Below are 25360 nucleotides of genomic sequence, written 5' to 3'. Positions count from 1 at the left end.
GTCTGTATACTAAAGGGGTTAAATTTCACCTTCAGTGTGGATACATTAGATTGAAATGCCCAACCCAGCACCATGTGAGTTTCCAACCATGTGTTTCTGTGCAGAATGAATCACTTGTTGGGAAACAGGAAATCACTAATAAAGGCTGTTTTTGTTAATTACACATAGAGTTATAAAGAGGACAGGGAGGGCAGGGTTTTATTTTAAATCAGATTTGAACGCTACATTGAGAGCCTAAATAAAAACTAGAGTCACTGACCTTATGTGCACTGAAACGGGGTAAGTACCCCAGGAGGACTCATGTTTCAACATCCCTGCTACTAGTCCTACCCCATCTCAGAATCATCACCTCTTAGATAAAGCAATTTTTATGTAGTTAATATTAGCACAAACCCTTTTTCTGCTTGCCTGCTTCCTAGCAACCTGAAGCAGAGTGTCTGCTTCCCAATCTGCTTTTGGTAAAAAATAAGAACAGAACACCCAGCGAATTTGCCAATAGCCCTGAAGAGATGCGGATGTATTCAACAAGCTCTGTGTCGATTCGTGAGCCTGGCATGTGATTTATGTTGTCAACCATCTGACCTCGCTGCACTTTCCGCCACAGGCCAGGGAAGATGTGATCCACATGCTGAAGACCGAGAAAACCAAGCCTGAAGTTCTGGAGGCTCATTACGGGTCTGCAGAGCCAGAGAAAGTGCTGCGGGTCCTGCACCGAGATGCCATCCTAGCCCAGGAGAAGTCCATAGGAGAAGATGTCTATGAGAAACCAATCTCAGAGGTAAAACTATGACACCAAGAAGTCCCCCTAAAAGGGAACATCAGAGTGATAGCTTTGCATTCTTCCATTTTACATGCTTTCACATTTTTTTAAGGGTAAAATTTTTATGATTCACTAATATAGAATTAAAGTGTAATTAAATAACTCATGAATTATAGTGCATATATTTCAATGATAAGAATTCTAGAAGCTTTTCCTTAAATATTACTTACAGCCTGAAATGTATTTCTCCTGGGATTATGACAGTTACATGCTTTTGCAGTCTGTTATTCTTTTATTTCTCTAAGAGATGACGTGTAAAAATTCGAAGTGCTTATCGGTTTTAGCATTGAGTAGACAGGATTATTATCAAATTGGTAACCTAAAATTAAAAACTGATTTTGTGATTAATATTTATGGTTAGATAACCACTGTGTTTTGGTATCTTATAGACTCTGTCATAATTAAAATGGTCTCACGTGAATAGCTAAAATACAGTGGTTGAGGCAAAATTCCAAGAGAATGCTTAGGACAATTCTTTAAGGAGAAAAGAGGTCTAATAGGGCTAGATCTCGTCATTTTTGTGTCAGATTGTATTAGGAACTATTGACTATTGTTATAATTACCTATGATACTACATGTAAAAAATACACACACATTGTAGTAGAAATTCGATGCTGAATTAGGGAACCAGTTGATGAATCTAGCCATATTGACTCTTCAAAATTCATGTAAAAAAATTCACAGAGGCAGTCACGTGTCACTTAAAGATGAGGATGCATTCTGAGAAGTGCATTGTTAGGCAGTTTCATCATTGTGTAAACATCATAGAGTGTGCTGAAGGGGAATAAAATTTGCCACTTCAAAATGTGTCTCTTTAACATGAGGATTATTTTAGGCTGGTTTTTTTTAAGGAAGAAAAGACTCAGAAAGTTTTTCTTGTTACTCCTCTTTAACTGCCTAAAAGAATTCAGATAAAAGAACCTGTCTCAGGAAGCAGCTGTCAGCTTAGCATCACATGAACCGGGTGGTGGACAGGGAGCAACCCAGAAAAGCCTGTTTGCTGGGCTCCCCTCTGTGTCTTCTGTTTCTGTGGCCAAACACTTATTTTCCAAACGTTTGCTCCTTTTCTCCTCCCTGTGAATTGCCTTCCTTCCCTTTGAAGTCCCTGACTCTCCCTACCCCCAACATCTTCTTTTGTCTTTAGCTGAGGATGGTATTTGAGGTGAGGGCTTCAGCCATTTTGGTGAGTTACTCAGTTTTCCTTGGTTTCTTTCATGTACACATGTTGTTAAATTTTTGTTTTTCTCCTGTTAATGTGTCTCAGGTCAATTTAATTCTTAGGCCAGCCAGAAGAACCTAGAAGGGTAGAGGAAAATTTCTTCCTCCCCTACTGTACTTACACAAACCTAAATGGTTTAGCCATACACAGCCTACTACGCACCTGGTCTATATGGTACTAACTGACAAATAGAAATGGCAAGCAAGAGGATGTATTGGAGTATATGAGGAAGCCATTTGGTATAAACCTAATTCAGCCTGACTTTGTTTTTTCCAAAAGGGCCTGACTGTGGCTGTTGAGCACGCATTGTATATCTGCTTTAAACATTTCCTATGGCAAGAACAAATGGCCTTAAGATAAAGGTGCAACTTCCCGCTACATTGGCATTTCCTTAAGGATAAGCATCTTTCCTTAGGCTAGGAACGGACTGCTGCGCTCACCTGTGACCACCCAGCTCGAGACAACAGACCTGCCACCCTGCTGTGTCCACCAAGACAGCAGGCCTACCTGTTGTTTCCATCAATTGCTGTGCCAACAGAGCAGTCTTGCAACTATTGTAAAAGGGACATTTCAATTATATGTGAAACGTCCTGTTTGGGGGTATATAACCACTCTGTGCACCCCACTTCTTTGGTGCCCTTTCTTCCTTCGGGAAGAAAGGCCCTGGGCCATGGTCCTCACATTTTAGCTCAGAATAAACTCTCCTAAATTTTCATTTATAGATTGGTTATGGATTATTTTTGTCGACATAATCTTAGGGGACCACTGTTGTGTATGCAGTCTGCTGTTGACCAAAACGTTGTTAGGCGGTGCATGACTGTATCATAAATGAAAGAACACAGAAATTAAAAGTCTGAACAATTTATTATCATTTAACTTTTAACTTAGGTCAACCCTTTGCAGTAGCTCAGTTTGACAGATCTCTGACGAGGTTTGCTTTAGACAATATTCACAACAGACTGACAGTCCCATAGTTTCCTAATTTCTGCAACAAGGATAAACTGAAGCTCTGTTCGCATCTTTTCCTAAAATGTTAAGAGATGATTATATGATAGGATGCAGTCAATAGGCTGGATCCACTTTCATGTCTGAGACCCACGGTTACATGTGGCTTTGGGCAAGTCACTTCAGCTCTTTATGCCTCAGTTTCCTTATCTGCCAGGTGGGAGTAATAACAGTGCACATCTCAGAGTTGTGTTTGAAGCAATGAAATGTGAAATGAAGCAATGCCTGTAAAACTCCTAATACAGTGTCTGGTACTTCCTAGGTACTCAACAAATATTAGCCATTAGTATTTTCTGGAATTTGAGGGTGATAATTGCTAACACCCCTAATTAGTTCCAAACTTGGAGGGATTTTAGGAGTAAAAGACATATGGAGGTCGAAATATCACTTATGTGTTATTACTATAACCACCTGGATTGGGAGCTCAGTTTGGATGAATGGTACCATTTGGGTTTCCTCATTCTTTTCTCCAAGTCAGAGCTTGGGATGACCCCTCGAGCGAGAAGCAGGTCTGCAGAGCACGCACACTCACCCAGAATCACTGCCCGGATGGAGGAGCAGAGCAGAAAACACCCACCCTGTGGGTTGTCCTTTCGGAATTGGCTAAGCTGGCCATGCTTACCGGTTCCCTTCTCCCCTCAACTCAACAATCTGAAGAGTTATCCCTCCCTTGGGGAGGAGTGAGTGAGGAGGTAGAGAGAAAGACAGAAGCTACTCTTCCTAATACTGGCAAAATGGTGAAGTCCTGCTTTGTGAGATAGAAATAGAGTGCTAGAAGGAGGAAAGATTTATCTTCCACCATCTAGTGATTTTCGGTCTTTTAATAATCAAATTCTTGTTACCCAGGAGCAGGAGTCCTGCTTCCCACTTCGTGAGGCAAGAATCCCAATACATCGCTGTTCCATGAGCCTGCTGGAACCGCTAGTGGATAGTCTGGCTCCTGTTCCTAGAAGCCATGCTGCACCTCAGCCCAAAAAGTCACTGCTCATTCTCATTTCCACAGAACACTGGGCCCGGCTAGGTTGTCCACCAGAGCCCCGAGAGGTTAAGCAGTGAACCCAGCGTGGTGGACCCTCCCCTTGCCAAATATCTGGGGAGAAATTAAGCAGCAAATATTAAATCCCCTGAACTTCCTTGTAAATTAAAGCCTGGGCTATCAAAGTTCATAATTCTTACGTGAAAGTCCAAAGAAATTAATGTTTCAGTTTTTTTTTCTTCCCAAATTCTCATTCTGCTTAGCTCGGCCAGAGGGGTCTGAATCTTAAGCATTTTCAAAGTCGAAGTAATATACCCTGAAGTCCCTCCATTCCACTTGTTTTCAAAGTCTAAAGAATTACTAGGGCTCATGCCATCATCATAATACCAACCTCATACTCATACATTTTAAAAATACAAGAAAATCCCCAGCTCCACAGTCAATTTATCTCAAGTGAAATGTTATGTAGATTTCTCTCTTCCTAAATTCCTTAATGCTTCTCCAATTAGCCCTCTGCTGATAACCGAGCTAAATTTATTTCCTGAACCACGATCCTTTTGTCTAAAACATCCTGAAATTTCTCCCCATCTCAAGTCCTCGAACAACTTCTCCACCAACTTGATTCACTAGAATAAGACTTCCAGGTACACGCTTTCCTCAGTAAATTTTGGCCTTTGCTGTTATGATGATCTCATTCAATTTTCCTTCCACCTCTGTCCAAGTGGGAGCTGTATTTCCAAAGGCCGAGGTGCCCAGTTCAATTTCACTATTCATTAATAAAAGCTACCATTCCTCTATGGTGGAGCCACAGTTTGGATCCTGAAAAACAAAGGTCATGGACACAGTCCACATGATTAATGGATCTACAGAGCCCGTAGTTATGGGAAGTGGTCTTCAGAGTCTCTGTCCAAGCCACATAGATCCAAGAGGTTAGCCCAGCTCAGTTCTCTCCTGAGAGCTGGATGCAGTTCCAAAGAAAACAACAAGAAACAGGGTCTGGCACAGCTGATCTATTGCTACCTGTGTACTCACTTCTGGAATTTAAAATGGAAAGCTAGATCCTCATATACTACTGCTTTCTTGCTAAAGAGGAATTTCCTCTCTCCGTAGTTTAAAGTCTGAGTCTGCAGTCCTGTGTGAAAAATGCAGTGCACACACCAATGTCTTAGCATCCTTCATATGCAGTAAGAGACAAAAGGCTGTCTTCCTGACTATGCCATCAGTGCTGAGGTCAAGCGGTGCCTGTATAGGTGAGGTGGACATTGCCCACAGAGATCCCAGCAACTACTCCAAGGCCTCGCCTCAGAGCTGTGGCTGCTGAGAATAGCCAAGCTCAAGGGCCCACAGGGACACGACATCCTAAAGCCAAGCCTGCCCCAGGACACTTAATAGCAACATCGGCTGTTTTTTCTCCAGATGCCCGTACAATGTCTCTCTCTCTGGATACCTCAGTCAGCCATCTAATTAAGAATGCTCCCACTTCCCCTCCAGAGTCCCTTGCATGGATGGAGACATAACTGCAGGAGTCTGGCAGGTGACTTAAAGCATTTAGCTTTATCACTGGTATAAAAAGATAAGTCACCACCACGGGACTTTCTATTACTGTCCTTCTTAGGCTTTGGAGAAACCACGTGAGGGAGAGTTTGGGCCTTCAGGACACGCTGTACCATCTTACTGCTTGTGCCCGTTCTCTATCCCAAATATAACCTTCAAATAAGTCACCCCTCTTCCTCAGGAAGGAGCGAGGAGGGTATGAAGAAACAGGCAGAAGCTGCTCTTCCAAATACTTTCAAGAGGAGGGAGGGCCCTACTTTATGATAAAGTGGGAAGGATTAAAAAAGGGAAAGAGTTTCTCCTATATTTCTGATGATGATATGATGTTTCAGCAGTGCTTGACCAATCCAGAATATATGGTGAAAATCACATTTGTAGAAAGATGGGTGAGTTCTTCAGGAGAATATTTTGTAATAGGGAGATATTCCAATGAGAAAATCTCTTGTATAGACTATTCCTTGAAGACTACAGAAATTTATCACAACACATAAAAGCACAATTTGCCAGTCCCTGATGGTCTCAAGTATTATCAGCCACCAGTTAATCTGGGCTTCTCCACCAGCTGTCGGGTCACCTCTTCTTAGGCAAAGTGAGTGGAGATCCAGCCAGAAGGCACTGAGGATTAGGGGGGCAGTATCTCTGTTATTGTGGGCCCCAGAAAGGATTCATTCACAGTGAAGGTATCACACAATTGGAGAGGGAACCTCGCATCCTCCTTATGACTGAGGGGCAAACATGGGAAAGCCCGGGGGGCAGCTCTGATGCTGACACCTGTGGAGCCCCCTACTGGATGGTAGGGAGCTGGTGGTAGGCCTAGAATGGATTTTAAATAGATCTGTTTCAACTAGGGCAGCGGTTTCTCAGCTGGGAGAGGGGGCTCAGTGATTTTTCCCTCCAGGGGACATTTGGCAACATCTGGGGACAGTTTTGTTACAACTGGAGGTAGTACTACTGGCATCTAGGAGGCAGAGGCCAGGGATGCTGCTAAGCATCCACCAATGCACAGGACAGCCCCCCCCCAAAATAAATAATTATCTGGCCTAAAATGACAATAGTGCTGAGGTTGAGGAACTCTGAACTGCCGTTTGAAGAGGAGAGGAGGATAGAGACCTTTGATACTGTAAGGTTCGGGCCGAGGTAACATCATTCACTGAACACTTACTTAGTTGTGCTCACCGTGCTGCGCCCTTGGGACTGAAAGAGTGATCAATGCATGAGCCCCTAAAGATCTGAGAGCCAGGCAGACACAGAGGCACAAACTGCCCGGTTTGTGCCCGGGAATGAGATGCGCTAAGGTCTCTGTTAGCCCAAGAGATGTGCTTTCTACAAGTTCTGAAATTCTCCCTATATTTAGCATCTTTCAAAAAAAGAGGACTGTGTGTCCTTCATATACCTTTCCTTGAAATGTACATAACTGGAAGCCTTAAAAAAAAGATTGTGATGACGATAATTACCTCCTAGGGGAGGAGCTGGCACATGTACAAGCTGAGCTCTTAATTTCTTTGAATCAGCAGGGATGGTATCCTCTTCCTGTTTTGAGCATAGAGCTTTGTGCCATCCCATTAAACCAGTGAAAGAGTTTGTTCTGAAAGTTTAGGAACCATGTGTATGTTCACAGAAAAAAGCCAGAAGGCCACAATTTACTGCCGCCTTATTACGGCTGGTTTATAAACCAGGGCCTAGAGAAAACGACGGAATGGGGAAAATGGTGGCGAATACCAGACTCGAAGGTTCTCCCCGTCAGGTAAAAAATCACTAGATCAATGAAAACCAATTATTTAGAGTCACACGCAAATGAAATAAAATATTAAGGACTTCCCCATGTTTGCTTACTCAGCTGGACAGACTTGAGGAAAAACAGAAAGAAACCTACCGACGCATGCTGGAGCAGCTCCTGCTGGCGGAGAAGTGTCACAGGCGCACGGTGTACGAGCTGGAGAACGAGAAGCACAAGCACACCGACTACATGAACAAGAGCGACGACTTCACCAGCCTGCTGGAGCAGGAGCGGGAGAGGTAACGCGTGTGCCACCGGCCCGTGGAGGCCGCAGCCCTCTCCCCTCTGTCCCTGCAGTCAGTCCAGGGACACCACGGACCAGTGCCCAGGGTCTAATTCGCATTTCTGAATGGTTTGTAAAGAGTGAGACAGACTTTTACCTGGAGTTATGAACGCGAATATGTTGGGGGTGCATATAAGTAGGATCCCACTTTCCCGCTAGGGTGTTGAAAGCCATAAAACCACAAAACTGGAAACAAACCCAGGGAGCTTATGTTTGAACTTGATCAACGAAGCACCTACATTTGAAAAGCCTCTCTCCTGATTGCCTTCTAGTGGGAATAATCTACTTTTTCTCTTTGAGGTTGAAATCCACTTATTCAGGAATACAAATTATTAAACTTAACCATGTAAAATGAATCCTATTCATTCTTAACGCCACTGTAGAAAATCTTAATATTTGGTTTTCGTAAATTACTTAATGACTAGGACTACCTTCTTAACTTTCTAAGGGTTGCGTAACTCTTAAAAAATGTAAAAATCAAAACACAAACTCACCATGTTGAGCCTTGATATCCATCCTTGTGGGGGTTTTTCCCAGACCAGAGATTGCCACATTTGAAGCAGGGACTCCAAACTGAAAAGCTTTGTAATTGCTCTTCTAGACTACCCAAGTTTTTCAACGTCTTCTTTTTAGCTTATTCTCTCCTTTCCTTCCCTCAGCTGATTGCTTGTGTCTGTGAATTCCACAATCTTTGAAACCAATGACATTGAATCTGACGCTTTGAGTTACCAAGTGTGTCTGCTTCCGTGTTTAGGGCTTGCAAATTAAGAGCCACTTAGGAACAGCTTTACTAATCCCAGCTTCATTATCTGTTTAGTTACCAAAAAGGGATCTAGTTTTCCCGGATTAGTTCACTTACAAGAAGAAGCTGTCACAATAAGACAGTAAATAAAAGCATGAAACAGAACAGGTTTGTGTTAAGTTTTTAAAAATTATTGGTAACGTTTACTTATTATTGGACTTGGCACATCCTTTGGGGAAGGAGAAACGGAAAAGAGAAGGATGGTTGGAGTGGTCTGCATAACGCTGTCAACTGACAGCTTCTTTAAGCCTGTCTTCTGCTCCTGTAAGCTAAGGCCTATCAGCTGCATGTCTGAACAAACAGATGATCTAATTTGACATTTTTGGGGTAACCAAAGTGATGTTAAAATCCACCTCCTCAATCTCTGTGAACTTTCCAAACTCAAGAACAGATATTGCAAACCAAGTTCCACTGTCTATAAATTGCGCACGTCTCCGCAGCCCTCCGGGTAGGTGCCCTGTTGGAATGTGGTCAGGAAAAAGAGCAGCAACTTGTCTGATATTGCCTTTGTAAAAGCTCTAAAATCAAGTAATTTTAAAGAACACGTGTGAATTAATCATTTCAAGATCACTTTACAGATTATTTTATTTAGAACCAGACCAAATATATCTTCTTTTGACAACTTCCCACCTGAACTAAATGCCTGAGCACCACCTTCCCTTACAGACTTGCTGTTTTGAACGAAGTGTGCGGATGGAGAGACGGTACTTACGCAGGCTGTGTCCTTTTCTTTCTTGTTTTCCTAATTTTTGTGTTCTGTGAGAGTAACTGAAATATTAACGCCTGATGGAGAGCTTTACAGTTCCCGAAGTACTTTTATACTCATTATACAGTGAGCCTGTCCCAGACGTGTTTGTTGACTGACTTCACGTTGATTCCCTCTAGGTGAACGAGTCCAATCCCTGCCCCCTTTTTGGAGTTGTTTAATTTTACTAAAACAACTACATAAACCATTTCTCCTGAGCAAAGTACTCTGTAGGTTTTTAAGATCAAAGTAAAATTTTAAAAAAATTATCTTAAGATGCTTTTGATAGTTTGATCAGCACCACTGGGCTATCTTACCAAACTTTCATGTTTTAGATAAGAATTCACTAAAAGACCCTTGACTCTTACTTAAAATATTAATCCACTTTAAGGTTTTGAAATAGTATTTTTTTTTATTTTCTGCTTTATCTCCCCAAACCCCCCTGGTACATAGCTGTGTATCTTAGTTGCAGGTCCTTCTAGTTATGGCATATGGGACGCAGCCTCAACGTGGCCTGACGAGCGGTGCCACGTCTGGGCCCAGGATCCGAACCCTGGGCCGGCGCAGCGGCGCGTGAACTTAACCACTCGTCCACGAGGCCGGTCCCTGAAATTGTGTTTTTGACTGAACAGGTTACACTTCAGTGCTTTCTATTTTTGCAGTCGGCGTTTCTTCCCAGGGCGGTGCCCTGAGTGCCCACAGTGCGCAGGCGCCTGGGCACACGCGCACTGAGGCGTCGGGCGAAATTCCCCGCCCCGCGGCCCGGCGCCCGAGGTCAGCGGCGCTCAGTTTCTCCGCCGGCTGAGACGTGCACGTGCCTCGCTCGCCCACTTCCCGCGGCCGTGAAGCCTTTAGGATTTTCTCAAAGGTCAGGCCTGGACTCCCTGCTGCCCTTTGGAGGCGTCCCTGCGGCATCTGCTTCGCCCTAAATCCTCTTTCGAAGGAAGCGGTCCTGATTAGCTGTCCCCCTGGGGGCCGGCAGGGTGCTGCCCCGGGCGTGGCCGTCCCCCCGCCGTCCCTCCGCAGCACTCCGCGCGCCTCCGGAGCCCTCGTGCGGGCGGTGCCCGGCCCCTGTGGGCTTCTTTGTTGTCCACTCCCTTCCCCTTCTCCGGAATGGTCTCTTTTGTGAGGGGGAAAAGGAGCCGAGAACATGCCTCCGGAAACGTTTCCCTTTGTTTCCACTGCGAGCAGGAGGAAAGGAAGGAAGGTCGTGAGCCTTGAGATAAGCCTGAGTGGGTGCTGCTGCTCCTCGCCCATCGTCCGCCCGAGGGTGCGGCTTTGCAGGCTGTCTCCACCCAGGCGGCGTGCCGGTCGTGTGGTGCGGTGATGGAGCGCTGCACAGCCAAAGGACCCTCCTGACGGCGGTGGCCCCTAGGCTCCATTGTCTGTAATTATCCTGCTCTGGAAGGGTTTCTCACGACCTCCGGAAAAGCAGTGAAAGATGACAAAAAGAGGTCCGGGATAAAGGATCAGTAGCAGGTGTTGACAAGCAATCCAGATTGAGATGTCTGATGAAGCAGTAACCCGAGGCTCTGAGCATTGCTGAGGACTCTTGAGGTCAGCCCTTTCAAGTCCCTCGTTCTGCAGGTTGAGGAATTGAGGCCCGGAAAAATTGCTTAGCTCAACTAAGATCACGGTGCCGACCACTGGTCTAGCGCTTCTGTGCAAACGAGGCCCTTGTGCAAAACGGCTTGTTTCATGTCTGCTTTCTGTGTGTGTGGGCTCCCCACCTCCATGCTCTTATGTCCAAACTGACACAAAATCTTAAAAGGCAGAAAGATGTTTATCGTGAGGATATGAACACAGAGACATTAGAACCAGTGGTGTCTCTACGCTGTCAAGATAGCAGAAGCTTGGAGACAGCCTCTGTTGGGAGGAGCCGCGTGGGGACCTGTTTGAACAGCACACAGTGTTCTACTTGGGTTGCATTCTGTTTGGGGTAGTTACGTTGGGAGGCTGATGATGGTAATGGGGGGCTAAATAAGGCCCTCCTCCAAGCTACCTCTTCCTTATGGCCACTGACCCAGAATCTGCAAGTGTGAAAAAGAGAAGCAGAAATTATTTTTCATCTTTCTGGAGTTATTAAATTCATCTTGAATAAAAACTCCACAAATTAAGTACCTGAAATGGGTAATATATTGTCTGAGGCCTCCTTTATTCTAAGTCGACAGACTGTGATCATAATTTATTATTATCATTTACCACATATTTATTTTTACAGTCATACTCCCAAATGAAAAAGAGGAAATATCATGAAAAAAATGCATTGGCTTAACCCGCATTGTTAATAATAAAGATGAAAATATTTCTCGTTGCATTAATCAAGACTGAGTAAAAAAAGCTCCCTTTCTAAATGCTATATTCTGTTTGGTTCATATTTTAAGTCAACTTGACCTTTAAAGGCATAATTCTGAGCACATGAGATCACCTTTGGAGTTTATACTTTATTCCCTGTCTGAACTACAAGACTTGTGATTTTAATCTTAAGCTTCAAGAATGTCAAAATAGAGAGAACACAGTTACATCAAAAAGTGTTCTGGAACTTAAATATTTGAGGGGCTGGTGTGTGTGTTACTGACAGAGGGGAGTGCTGTCTAAACCTATAACCGTAGATAGAGATTTTAAAGCTTTTGGATTCTATAGGCTCAGCTGGGACTACATAAATAATTACATCATCATGTAATATTGCAGCAAGCCGTCCAAGTGTAAGTTCTTTTTTTTTTTAAATACAAATCAGCATCTCAAGAGCAATCTCTAACTCATGAAGCAGAGAATGCGGGAGCAGAGCTTGGATGGAGGGACGCTCTGGAGCCCCGTTTTGGTGGTGTTTGTCTAGGTCAGTGTGAAGGCAATGGGCCCGCCGGCCGGTGGGTCAGGCTGTGATATTACACTTGCCTATGTCGGGGAATGACCAGTCAGAGCAGGCTCTGCTGCCCTGGGAACCTGGGAAATATTCTTGGCCCACTTTACAGAAAAAGATTCACATCTGGTTCCCTGGCATAATATCCTGAAGCTTTTTCGATTTAGATGCCTTATCTCTAAAGTATGGCAATAAAATGGACTTTTCTCAATAAAGCACTTTGCAGAAAAGATTGCTGATGATGTGTAAATGATCAAGTTTTATCAAGCAGAAAGTCATCAATCGGTGGAACACAGCAGCAGGAAACAATGGAGACTCTTCTCTGGGCTTAGCACTCTGCTAGATGCCGTTCAACAGCAGAGTTAGCTGTTATTAACCTCCCCAGGGTGCTGGACACATGTGCAGCCTGTTTGATTCTTATAAAACTGTATGATGCGTAATTACTATCCCTATTTGGCAGATGGGGAAGCAGACAGGTTAAGTTCCTTCCACCAAGGTCACTACCAACAGTTAATTGGAAGAATCAATGTTTGAGTTTACAGTAAAAAAAAAAAGAATAATAATAACCGTTTCTATTTCCAAGTTCTTACCTTCTGATTAAAATGAACACTTCATTTCCCCACTGTGTGGAGGAAGACAAGACGACTTGGAAAGTTGGCCAGTGACTTCTTGGACTGCACATCCATTCTGTTGCAAATTCAGGATTTAAATTCACAGACCTTAACTTGGTCACAAGATATGCCACCTACTGTCAGTGTCCTACCGGCCAAGAAAATTGCTGGGAATAGATAGTTTTTAAGAAAGGAGAGGAATTAGAATTCAGAGACTCAGTCACAGAAAGAATATGTTTTACAGTTGATTTTCTGAAAGAGCCCTGGAATCAAACTCCGCCTTCCAGTTCCTCTTACCCTTGCAATATGCAAATCCCACTTCCTACTAGAAAACGTGATTGAAAGGCAGGAGGCAGAGGTGATGCAGGGTTACCCCTAGTGACAGCCTGGGTGTTTGGGTTCCAGGATGGGGTAGGTGAGGACAGTGTAAAGGAAGTCATGCTACATCTTACAACCAGGGACCAGGCAATCAGTGACTCAAAAAGGTAGCTTCCCAGGGTTGGAAGTTTGCAGTTAGAAGAGGAGTTAATCCTCTTAAAAGACCCAGGATATTAACGTATCTACTAGGAGCATGTCACTCATCCTTCACTAGGCACTCCCTGCATTAAATATGAACAAGCCCATTAAAAATGCCCTTGAGATTCAGGTCACCAGATCCCACCTGTACAAAAATGCTGGGTGTTGGGTGGATGTGATCATTTCCCCAAGCTTCATAGCATCTTCATTCTCAAGCTCATTGAGTTAGCAGTCTCTCATCTAAGACTTTTCAGAGTCTTAGTAATATAACAGCCATGCCTAGGAAAATAGGTTACCTGATCAACAAAATTTTCTGATTAATCAAAGGTCTTATCTTTTGGATTTCAGAAGCAAGGATCTAGATATAGCTTTAAAAAGAACGTGTAAGCAAGTGGATCCAATTTTTATCACCATCTTTTTTCCTGTTTAGATGAGATGCTTCTCTGAGAGAGAAGCAAGAAAGCAAGAGAGGTCTATGTTGTGGGAGGAGGCAGTGCAAAAGAAGAGGCTCTGTTCTCAGCTTTATGGGGCAGGGGGTGGGAAGTGGGGAGAGGGAAGATGGAGAGTAACATAAACCCTCGGGAGATGTGGTGTGGAGAATTCGAGAGTGAAGACATTATTAGGTAGAGTCCAAGGATGGCTTAGTCGCGTGGGCTGTCATAACAAAATACAGTGGCTTAAACAACACAACTCTATTTCCTCACAGTTCTGGAGGCTGGAAGTCTGAGGTCAGGCTGCCAGAATGGTTGGGTTTGGTGAGGCCTGTCTTCCTGGCTGGTAGACAGCTCCCTTCTTGCTGTGTGCTCACATGGCCTTTCCTCTGTGCTGGCACATGGAGAGAGACACATCCTCTTCTAAGGCCTTTTCTTCTAAGGTCTCCAATCTTATCAGATCAGCTCTCTCCCCGATGACTTCATTTAACCTTTATCACCTCCTAAAAGCTGGATCTCTGAATATAGTCACACTAGGGGTCAGTGCTTCAACATGTGAATTTGGGGGACACAGTTCAGTTCACAGCAAAGGGCATGGCAAACCTGTGCTTCTCCCTCTAATAATTTGGGAGAAATAGAGTAAAAATTGGTGTCTGATATGTCCAGTTGGAGAGAGCTTGATACAGCTTCAGTAGCTTGTAATTCTAGAAAAATATTTAGTCTTTGCCCGTGTCCCTGAAAGGCCATGGGAATAGCTGAGGCACGGCTGGATGTGGGGAGGGAACTGTGACCTACTTGGATCAGCAACCTGAGGAGATTGACACCTGTCACTAGAGACCACAGTAGGCATCTGGGAGGATGTCACTGTGAAAGGATGGTTACCAGATGACCTCCCTGATGGGACCAGAATTTGGTCCCAACTCCAGAAATGGGTCCTGCCGCCCCAGACTTAACTCAGGAGACCCTGTCTTGACTGAGGAGTCTTTAAATTTACCAAGGGAAACCTGACTGGACTGAGCTTACCCAGAATTAACTAAGATAAAGTGGAAAGGGAGCCCATAATAGAAATGATGAGATACAGAAAAGTGAAGATAATTGTATTTCTTGCACACATGAATTTGAGGCTTGCAATTAGTACCTCCTTCACTAGTAAAATAATCCATACGTGTGCAAAGGAGAAATAATGTGGTATTGCGGCTGGTTCCAGAGTACTGATGGTGTGCTTATAAGTGTTTTGTGACCTTCAGAGGATCATCTGAGCTAAGTGTAACCTCTTCAACTGTGGTCATGTTGTCCCCTGGGTTACTCTAGCTCCATGGTGCCAGACCGTCAAAATCTGTAACCAGGAGGCAGCTGTTTACTCAGTCTCCTGCATTTCCTTTGGAGCCAGGTAGCTCTGAATTCAAATCCTGACTCCCACTTACTGGTCTGTAGCTGTAGAGAGGGGTGCTCTAACCCCTCTCATTCTTGGTTTCTTTGTCTATAGAGCAGGGATAACAGTACCGATCTCACAGAGTCCTTTATGTTTGTGAGATAATGAATAGAAAGCCCCTTCGACAAGGCATGGCATGTAATACCTAAAAGTGACTGTGTCTTCTGCTCACCTGTGTATCAAACACGAAGAGGAGAACAATGCAAGCTTCACTGAATCACAATTTATGTTTTATCAGACTAAGACTTTGAGAAGAGTGCAATGTATTGGAAAAGTAAACTCCTCTATTGTTTTGGAGTTGTTGTTTTTGTATGTAGATTAGACTAGACTTTGTAGGTAGACTCAGGAAAACAGAAAACTTACTGCAAACAGTTAGAGAATTCAGTAAAGTGAGTTGGCAAAGTACAAAACTACATAGACTCAATATCCAAAAATCAGTAGTTTTCCTGTTTCCAAATGACAAAATAATATAAACTATATTAAATATAAACTAACTAGGAATAAACTTAAGCATGTGAAAGATCTACATAAAGAGAAATTTTAAATGCTACTTAGAGATATGAAAAAGACTGAGACCAATGGAAAGGCTTACCATATTCTCGAACTGGAGAACTCCGCATCATAAAGATGTCATCTCCTTATATTAACTCGCGAGTTTAATGTGATCCTCATAAAAATACCATCAGGATTTTTTTTTTAAGTGTGAGAACTAAATGAAGCGATTCTAAAGTTTATATAAAAATATGAATTTTTTCATAGTCAAATATGAAAAAGCAAGAATAGTCAAATTTTAAAAACAAAAAGTAATAGAAAAGTTTTCTTTGAGAAACAAAAACTCATTTTAAAGCTACAATAAGTAAAACAGTGTGGTATTGGTAAATGAATAGACAGATCAATAGAGCTGGTGGAAGTTCTGAAAATAGATTATAGTAGCTATGGAAATTTAAAGACGGCATTCCAAATCCTTTGGGAAAAATTGGGACCCTTACTGATGGCCATTATTCTACTCATTTTTATATATACTACAGGTAATTTATTTTAAACATGGGGGACGACTGACCATATTTTAGTCAGGGTCGTTTCTCTCTGGCCTGATCTTGTTTCTACCATTTCACGAGAACCATCAATATAACAGTTGTGGTTTATGTTGAAGGGAGATTTAGCATTTACTTTTTAGGTTTTCAAAGAACTGGTAACTCCTATGAGATAAAAAAATTATATTTGAAGAGTAAAATATAACTATGAAATATATAGCTGGAAAACGATGACCTCCTTTCTACGAAAAAAAAAGCAATATTATGATTTTTAGCCACATAAAATTTATGAGAAATAAAATATGTGCTAACTATAGGCATCCTTTGGAACAAAAACTGCTATAGTAACTGCTGAGGTCATAAATTGCTGTATTTCTATAACTTTGTATATTCAAAGAATTAATAAATTAAAAAGAAGTGACATAACATATTTTATATCTTGAAAAGAATAAAAGAGCAAACCCAACTTGGACTGACTTGTTAGAATAACCTAGGGAGTAATTATTGTCTTTCCCAACAGCCACAGGAAACAAACTGCGTTCCTCGTGGACAGACGCCAGTCTGATGAGTTGGCCCTCACAGTGCACCGTGCACCACACTGAGGGCTGATGGAAGGCATGCATTCTTCACGGAAGGGATTGTGGGTTCTTGAGTGGAGTCCAGATACAAATCCAGTTATTTAGAAAGTCTAGTGCAGATTTGCCTTATAATTTTTGGATAAAAAAGTGATTATGATTGATATCACATTTGTATGCAAATAAAAATTTATGCCTATTTTCACCGTTAATCAGAGAGCCTGAGGAACTAGAGCAGATGGGGCGCTTTAAGAAACACACAATGAAAATCATCAGCAAATAACAAACAGGCCAGCTTTTATGGTACTTTAACAGGCAAATTTTGAGTCAATAATTACAGCTTCAGAGTCTACCCAAGTGGCAAAAATACAGTGAGTAACTAGTGCTTTGTAGTGACTCATATTTTTTTCTTCTTCCTGATCTACCAATACACTGATACTATCAAACGTACTCTGGGCACTTGAATGCCAGGCAACTGATCAATTCCGACAGGCATTCTGTATGTCAGAAAATACAAAACCAAAGTCTCCTATAGATTTTTTAAATTAATCTATTAAGCATTAGTGATATTAACTTATCACTATAAGCATTAGTGATCAGTTCCAGATAAAACAACTGAATCCAGATTGCAAAAGCAACTGCATTGAAAGTGAAAATTTCGGGGGCCGGCCCGGTGGCGCAGCCGTTAAGTGTACACGTTGTGTTTCTTGGCGGCCCGGGGTTCGCCAGTTCGGATCCCGGGTGCAGACATGGCACTGCTTGGCACACCATGCTGTGGTAGGCATCCCACATATAAAGTAGAGGAAGATGGGCATGGATGTTAGCTCAGGGCCAGGCTTCCTCAGCAAAAAGAGGAGGATTGGCAGCAGATGTTAGCTCAGGGCTAATCTTCCTCAAAACAAAAAAAAGAAAGTGAAAATTTCCAACAACTAATGGGGGGATTTTTGGTCCCCCAATTCCAAAGTAGTTGGATTGAGTTTTTAATTGAGCTGATGGTTTCTTCCAACATCATGGACAAAATCAGGTATTGAAAAGTAATAAGTGAAATTAGTCTTTTGGAATGAAAAAGTTTGGGAATGCTGCCCTAAATTGCCAGCTGTTTGTCACCACAATAAATACCAAGCAAATGTTTTTGCACAAATTCATATGTCAAGAAAGAATTAAGAAGGAAAGTGCTGGAAAATGTGTTGTCTCTTAGCACCACAGTGAATAACTCCATTACTGTGACATTTTTCCTTTTTTTCCAAGATGGAAGAAGATGCTCGGATTAGCATTACAAACCCTGGACTCCAGAGAGGGAGCTGGAACTGCGGAATGTGGTGTTTTCAGTGTTTGGAGTCTGCTCCTTTCTGGCTCCTTGACTGAGTGTGCACTTTTTTCCCAAGAATGCCTGTGTCTGGAAAGTACTTCACGCTGGTGAAAAGCTGGAACAGAAAAGATTAATCAGGGGCCGGCCCCGTGGCCGAGTGGTTAAGTTCGCACGCTCTGCTTTGGCAGCCCAGGCTTTCACTGGTTCGGATCCTGGGTGTGGACATGGCGCTGCTCATCAGGGCATGCTGAGGCAGTGTCCCACATGCCACAACCAGAAGGACCTACAACTAGAATATACAGCTATGTACTGGGGGGCTTTCGGGAGAAGAAGAAAAAAAAAAGATTGGCAACAGATGTTAGCTCAGGTGTCAATCTTTAAAAAAAAAAAAAGAAAAGATAAATCAAAGGTTTGGTCTTTCATGCTCAGTGCGTAACGTATTCAGCTCTGGCATGTGAACTCTTAACCAAGAAACTATTCAAATAGTATTCAGGTGCTAAATGTGAGCTTCAACTGCAAACAAACTAGAAGTCAACTTCATTGAATCTTAACTCCTTCCTCTTAAGTTTAGAAATGCTATACCTTAAGGATTTTCTCTATATTTTCTGCATTGCTCCCAATGTCTTATGGGAATTCACTGAGAATTACTTTTATTTATTTTATTCTTAAATGCTTAAGGAAGTACATGTGTCTGATCTGAAATGTGAAGGAAACTGGAAGTGGTGGGCTATGACTGCTCCACATCCAGTGTGCTCTTAGAAGCAAAAAATGCTTTGGTCTCCCTAGTCTTTGTCATTTATTACAATGTCACCAAATCCTGTGTCCTAATCATGGAAATATTCTTACTTTACCCACTTATCTACGCCCACCATCCCTCCCTCCACTGCTTTCTGATTTGCTCAGCTTTCTATTGCTCACAGATTTCTCTGACTTCTGGCATCTGTAACATTTGAGAAGTTTTGGATTATGTTTCTCCCAAGGAAGGAGGCATAACTGTGTGCAGAACTACTGCCCAGACTTAATACACCATTACCAAACCTCCAGGGAGAGATCCTGGAACAATGTTCTTTCGCCCCAGCTGAGGAATGCAAGTGCAGGGCTTCTAGCGTATCCTATGACTTTCTTCCTCTCGCCTGCCCACTCCAGCCCCTACTGCATCCATTTCTCAAAGTTCTGGAGCACAACCTCCTCTACTGCAAAAAATGTCTCCTGAGATGAAAGCACGTTGAATTGGCAAGTCAAATGATTGCCCACACATCGAGCAACTTCCCACTTGCCATTTGCTAAGCTAGATCTTTCTCAGAAATGATCAGGAAACATGTCCTCTTTATCTCTTCTTTTCATGTCAATTTGAATAAGGAGCAATTGTGAGAAGACTTGGTTTTAAGAGCCGCTTATTCAGGTCATGATGCTCAGTGGCAACTAGCTTCTTAAGGCATGACGGGAGCCTGGTAATCTGTATCTAGGATCCAGGGCTCTAGGAAGTTACGATCTTAGAAGATCTCCACCCACAGTGGACTTAGGACATGACCTGGGGACCCATAATCACAATGATACTTTCTCTGTGCATTATATTACATTGGAGTACACATTTCAGTGAATACATGCCAAAAAGTTTGAGAGGGAGAGCCTCTCTTGTCACATGTGGAAAGGAAAATTACTAATCCTTTTTAAATGAAAATGGTTGTTTAATTCATTGAGTAAATGATAATTGAGTGAATGTCCATACTTGACCAGCCTATTTGGATGTTTAATAGGCTTCTCAAGCTAATATGTCCAAAATGGGAACCCTTGGTTACTTCCTGAAAATCTGTTCCTCCCAGTTGTGTCTATTTCAGTTAACAGTACTTCCGTCTACTCCCTCAAACTAAAATGCTAGCATTCATCCTTAATCCTTCTCTCTCTCAACCTTCTAAACGTAACCACCAGAAAGTTGTATTGATTCTGCTTCCAAATTATATCTGGAATTTGTACATTTTCCTCCAGAACCCTTGCCACCCAAGATAAAGTCTTATCAAGCTACCATCATATTGCTTGTCTGGGCTATGACAACAGCTTCCTTTAGACATCTTGTTTCCATTCTTGTCCTTCCTGCCCTCAAGTACGTTCTCTATGTATTAAGTCATATAATCAGATTCTTCAGAACAAAACCCAATGCCTTACCAAGAGGTGGCAAATTGGGCGAAGTCAATTTGTTTTTTTCTGATTGTCAGATCTTATTGGAAAATATTGGTAACTCATGACAAATGATATGTCACGATGAAAACAAGTCTCCAACTGAATCTTGCTACACATACAGCTATTAGTAAGAAGTACTAGTAAGCTTGGTGAAGTTTCGGCCCATTGTCCTTTAGACATGCCAACAAGCTCCCGGTGTGAAAAGTTCAATCAGGCAGACGCAACAACATTCTAGCTGCAGGATCAGCTGATCTTCTGGTTAAATCAGGTGATGGAATCCTCTGCTGTGTTGGGGGGACAAAGAACCCAGTGGAGGCCTGGGTCTAGAGCCACACTCCTAAGGACACCAGGCTGCTGGCTCACCAGGCTCTTGTGTCTCATGTATACAAGGATGGAGGTGCCACATGTCTTGAATCACTCATTTTATGAATAAAATAATTTCTAATGTTCCTTATGCTAATTAGAAACTCTTCTCGTGCACGTTGAAGCCCTTGTATCTTGTCAGCGCTGCCTCTGGAGCACATGCTCCTGATAAGGATACTTCAAAATGTTAACCAATTACCCCTTCCAGCCATTCGAATGGCTCCTTCCTCTGCTCTCCATGCTCTGGTCACACTGGCCTTCTTTCTGGACCTGGAACCTCCCATACTCATCCCCACTGCAGAGTGCTTGCCCCTGCGGCCCCTGCCTCTGCTCTTTGCAGGGCTGCTGCTTTTGATCCTTCAGCTTCAAATGTCACTAGCTTAGAGAAAGCCTTCATAGAGCAGGGACCCTGCCCTCAGTCACCTCCCTTGAAAACACCCTGCTCTTTTTCCTCAGGGCACTTCTAGCTGGAGTGGGAGCTCTGTCAGTATATGGACCTCGTCTATCCTGTTCACACCATATTCCTAAAGCCTAATACAATGCCTGGTCTTTGGTGGGCAACCAATTAAGAATGAGTGAATGCAGTAATCATCAGGGAAATGCAAATCAAAACCACCATGAGATGTCACCTCACACCTGTTAGATTGGTTATAATAAAAAATATAAGAGATAATAACTGTTGACCAGGATGTGGAGGAAAGGGAACACTTGTGCACTGCTGGTGGGAATGGAAGTCGGTGCAGCCTCTATGGAAAACAGTATGGAGGCGCCTCAAGAAGTTAAAAATAGAAATACAATATCATTTAGCAATCTCACTTCTGGGTATATACCCAAAGGAAACAAAAACAGGATATCAAAGAGATATCTGCACTCCTACATTCATTGCAGCATTATCCACAACAGTCAAGATATGGAAACAACCTAAATGTCCACCAACAGATGAATGAATAAAGAAGGTGTGGTGTATATATACAATGGAATATTATTCAGCCAAGAGAAAGAAGGAAATCTTGCCATATGGGGCAGCATGGATCGACATTGAAGCCATTAGGCTTAGTGAGATAAGCCAGACAGAGAAGGACAAATACTGCATGGTATCACTTATATGTGGGGAAAAAAAAAGTCAATGGGGCCAGCCTGGTGGTGTGTTGGTTAAGTTTGTGTGCTCCACTTCGCAGCCTGGGGTTTACAGGTTTGGATTCTGGGCATGGACATACATACCACTCATCAAGCCATGCTGTGGCAGCATCCCACACACAAAAAATTGAGGAAGATTAGCACAAGCGTTAGCTCAGGGCAAATCTTCCTCAAGCAAAGAGAGGAAGATTGGCAACAGAGATTAGCTCAGGGTCATTCTTCCTCACCAAAAAAAAAAAATGTCAAACTTATAGAAACACAGTGTAGAAAAGTGGTTGTCAGGGGCTGGGGGTGGGGGGTGAGGTAAATAGGGAGAGGTTGGTAAAAGGGTACAAACTTCCAGCTGTAAGACGAATAAGTCTGAGAAGCTGATGTGAAACATGGTGACTATGGTTGATAAGACTGAACTGTATAATGGAAATTTGCTAAAAGAGTAGAACTTAAATGTTCTCACCAAAAAAAAAAAAGTGAGGTGATAAATGTGTTAATTAACTAGAGGGGGGAATTCTGTTACAATGTATATGTATATCAAATCACTACCATGTACATTTTAAATATCTTACAATTTTTGGTTGATTATACCTCAATAAAGCTGAAATTAAGAAAAAAGAATGAGTGAATACAAGATCCTTGCTGGAGACAGAAAGATGTGGTCCTTGCCCTTCAGGATCTAACAGCGGGATAATTATAGCTACTGTGACTCTAAGGATGGCTCTATCACCCATTTAAACATCTCCTCTAGGTTCCAAGAGGCTCCTAATAAGTATGTCATTTAGCCAATGAATCTTAATTAATTATGATAAATACAGCTATTTTAAATGAGTTTTAATAGCAGGACTTTAAGTTAATTTTGAATGTGTCTTTTTTTTTAAGCAAGGAAGGAAAAAACATGTCTGTGATTGACATTTATGGTGTTTGTTTTAAAGATTTTTCAAAGGTAATAAACCATTTCCTCTTGCTATTATCATTAGTGTCTGGATATTGGTTTGATGTGATTTTGAACGTAATGCTCCCTGAGACTATAACTTTTGCTTGAATCACCAGCAGCAGACTGAGTGCAAGACTCCACTTGACTAGACGATCAGTTCTGACCCCTTGATTCTCCCTTTCAATATGGGTTTATATTGTCTGTGTCAAAATTAGACCACAAATTTCTATTTTTGAAAAGTGCCTACCATCGTCAAAATGAGTAAACTGTGTATAAACATATTATTTATTGTGTGTCCACTGTGTCAGATTCTGTGGCCTTGACTCATCCTACTTAATTTCTTCTAACAACCCTGCAAGTTAAAATCCATATCCTTATTATACAGCTGAGTAAATTGAGACCAGAGGAGTTATAAAACGTCCTCTTGGGGGCCGGCTCCGTGGCTGAGTGGTTAAGTTCGCGCGCTCCGCTGCGGCAGCCCAGGGTTCGGATTCTGGGCGCGGACATGGCACCGCTCGGACATGGCACCGCTCGTCAGGCCACGTTGAGGCGGCGTCCCACATCCCACAACTAGAAGGACCTGCAACTAAGATATACAACTATGTACCAGGGGTTTTGGGAAATAAAGCAGAAAAAAACAAAACAACAACAACAAAAACCAACAAAAAAAAACATCCTCTTGGTTATCTACCCAGTAGGTGCCAAGCCAAGATTCAATCTTGGGTCTGTTAATTGCCCAGAAGTCCCTTTTCCCCAGACCAGTGCAGCCTCGCACACAGCAGGTGGCAGCAGCAGTTTTTTCTTGAATTTCAGTTTTTCCATCCATATTAAAATAGCTGCAAAAAGAACCCCTCCAAAGAACCAAAAACAACAACTAATTGGTTCAGTATCTGTAATCTTACCTCAACCATGAATGCTGCTTTACGTAACTTCTACCACAATAACTCAATAATCAAACACATTTATGCAGAACTGCAACTAAGTTCACGCATTAAAAAAGACAGACGTGTTCTTAAAGCAGAAGGCCTGAGTGAACGTTACGGACGTAGGAAAGCAATTATCTTTAACTTACTTTTCCTTCACATTCTTTTCTATGTCATAACATAGTGCCTTGTATTTATATAACATGAAAGATATCTCAAGACTTAAAAATACTCTCCGAACATTTGATTCTGTTAACTTTAAAGTTAATTTGACTAATTTATCTGATATTATGCTTTTATTCTGTAATTAAAATGGAATTTCTTAACATAAATGATATACATATTCTAGGTATATGGGTTAGAAAAAATTATGCTGAAACTTTTAAATTACCTACTGGCTTTTTGATTGAATTATCACTCACTCACTCACAGACCCATTCAAGAAAGGAAGAAGGAAGGAAACAAGGAAAAGAAAGAGAAAAGAGAGAAAACTAGTTTGAAAGTGGCAGATTTTGAGAACATTTGTATGAATGATGATACAGATGCTCCTTGAAATTTGGCTGAGTGCATTCACCGCTTTGTGTGGACAGCACTTTTTTGCCATTTCAAAACACTTTCAGGAAAGAAATAAATTTAGGTAAAAAAAAAAAAAACTTCTAAGGCACAATAATCCTTAAACTAAAGGGTAGTTGGCATTTTATAGCCCGCACTGTGGTGTGTTCGTGTAGATAACATAAACTAACCTGCACTTTGGTTGAAACGTGAGTCCGTCCTGTGGGTCGACTCAGAGATGCGTCTCTAGGGGGTCCCTGGTTAACGCCAGCGCATGTGAGATAGAACTGTATAGAGCTCAGCTAGTTTGAAAAATCAGGCGTGAGGCCCACGCGGCATTTTATGCATATCTTTTCTTTATCTCATTCTTCCTCCCCAGCTTTCCCCTCCCCAGTGCCAGAACATAATTCCCTTTCACTTGCTTTGCTTCTTAAGAGGTGCTTTCTCCCCCGGTCCCGGGTAGCTCCACCCCTTTCCACAGACAAAGTAAATCTGCACAATAATAAAGGTCTAAGGGAGGAATGACATCATCGTTCGTGGTCCCAAGCTGTTCTGCACAACATTCACCTTTCACTGTTCTGATGGCAGGGCTGGAATGGGACGGTTAATTCCCTACGGAGGAGGGGCTGAGCAGGGCCTGCTGCTGTCACGCAAACCAGTACTCCCTTAGAAAAAACAAAAACAAAACCAAAAGCTCCCATGCTTCCTAGTATTAAGGTAAGGAAGTCAAGATCTGTTTTGATTTAAGCAACATTGTTGCTGTAGTCCAAGGGCATTTCATTTGTTAACAGGCCGAGTTGGCAGTAAACTCATTTCTAAGTGTTGTTGCAAAGAGCATCTTGGAAGCTGGGTTTGGACATTTGTAGAGCCTCGACTAATCTGACAAGGGCTGACAGAGCTCACAACCTTTCAGCTTTCGGCTACAGGTTTTACTGAGTGTGCACGGTGAGAACCCTTGAAAATGCCCAGCTTATTGTGACTTTTCTTCATACTTCAGAATCCTTGACAGGAACTGGTGGAGATGCACTTTGTTGTGGTATGAGGCGTGCTCCTGTTTTTCTGTGGAGGGAAAATAGTCTTGTCCTGCAGAAACTTGGGGAGTTTGTATAAGACGGGAAGTCTCCCATCTTGCTGCTGTCAGTCTTTCTCATGTGCTCTGAAGGCTTTTAACAGACAGCCCTTCCATGTATTGTAAATGTATCTCCTAACTTAGGATTTCTTGATGAGCAAAAAACTAATTTGAGGTAAAAATATTATTTTCAAAGTTTTTTGTTGTTGTTATCTGGATTTTCTGCAGCTCTTTCTTTGCACACGTAGAGAAGCCTTGTAA

General features: G+C 42.4%; 1 protein-coding gene and 1 long non-coding RNA gene across 12 annotated transcripts in view; one reads left to right on the top strand and one right to left on the bottom strand.

Moving 5' to 3' along the window:
• FILIP1 (filamin A interacting protein 1) overlaps positions 1–25360 on the top strand; it is a 222941-nt gene that overhangs the window by 158176 nt on the left and 39405 nt on the right. For 9 of the 11 annotated variants that reach the window (XM_070225147.1, XM_070225144.1, XM_005596796.4 and 6 more), the window contains exons 3-4: positions 605–778; positions 7412–7590. In XM_070225147.1, coding sequence (XP_070081248.1) covers positions 605–778; positions 7412–7590 — 353 coding nt within the window. Of the gene's footprint in view, positions 1–604; positions 779–7411; positions 7591–24602; positions 24748–24846; positions 24976–25360 lie in introns of those variants that run through there. The other 2 variants (XM_070225150.1, XM_070225149.1) reach the window with 2 other exon arrangements.
• On the bottom strand, positions 9574–24407 carry LOC106782175 (uncharacterized). Its single transcript, XR_011422550.1, has 5 exons — positions 24222–24407; positions 17922–18064; positions 13314–13447; positions 12632–12819; positions 9574–11211 (listed from the first exon to the last, which is right to left on the bottom strand). It is a non-coding gene; the product is annotated as an uncharacterized lncRNA (long non-coding RNA).

The sequence above is a fragment of the Equus caballus genome, chromosome 10, assembly GCF_041296265.1.
Source record: "Equus caballus isolate H_3958 breed thoroughbred chromosome 10, TB-T2T, whole genome shotgun sequence".
Lineage (NCBI taxonomy): Eukaryota > Metazoa > Chordata > Mammalia > Perissodactyla > Equidae > Equus > Equus caballus.
This window is presented reverse-complemented; position numbering and strand designations above follow the sequence as displayed.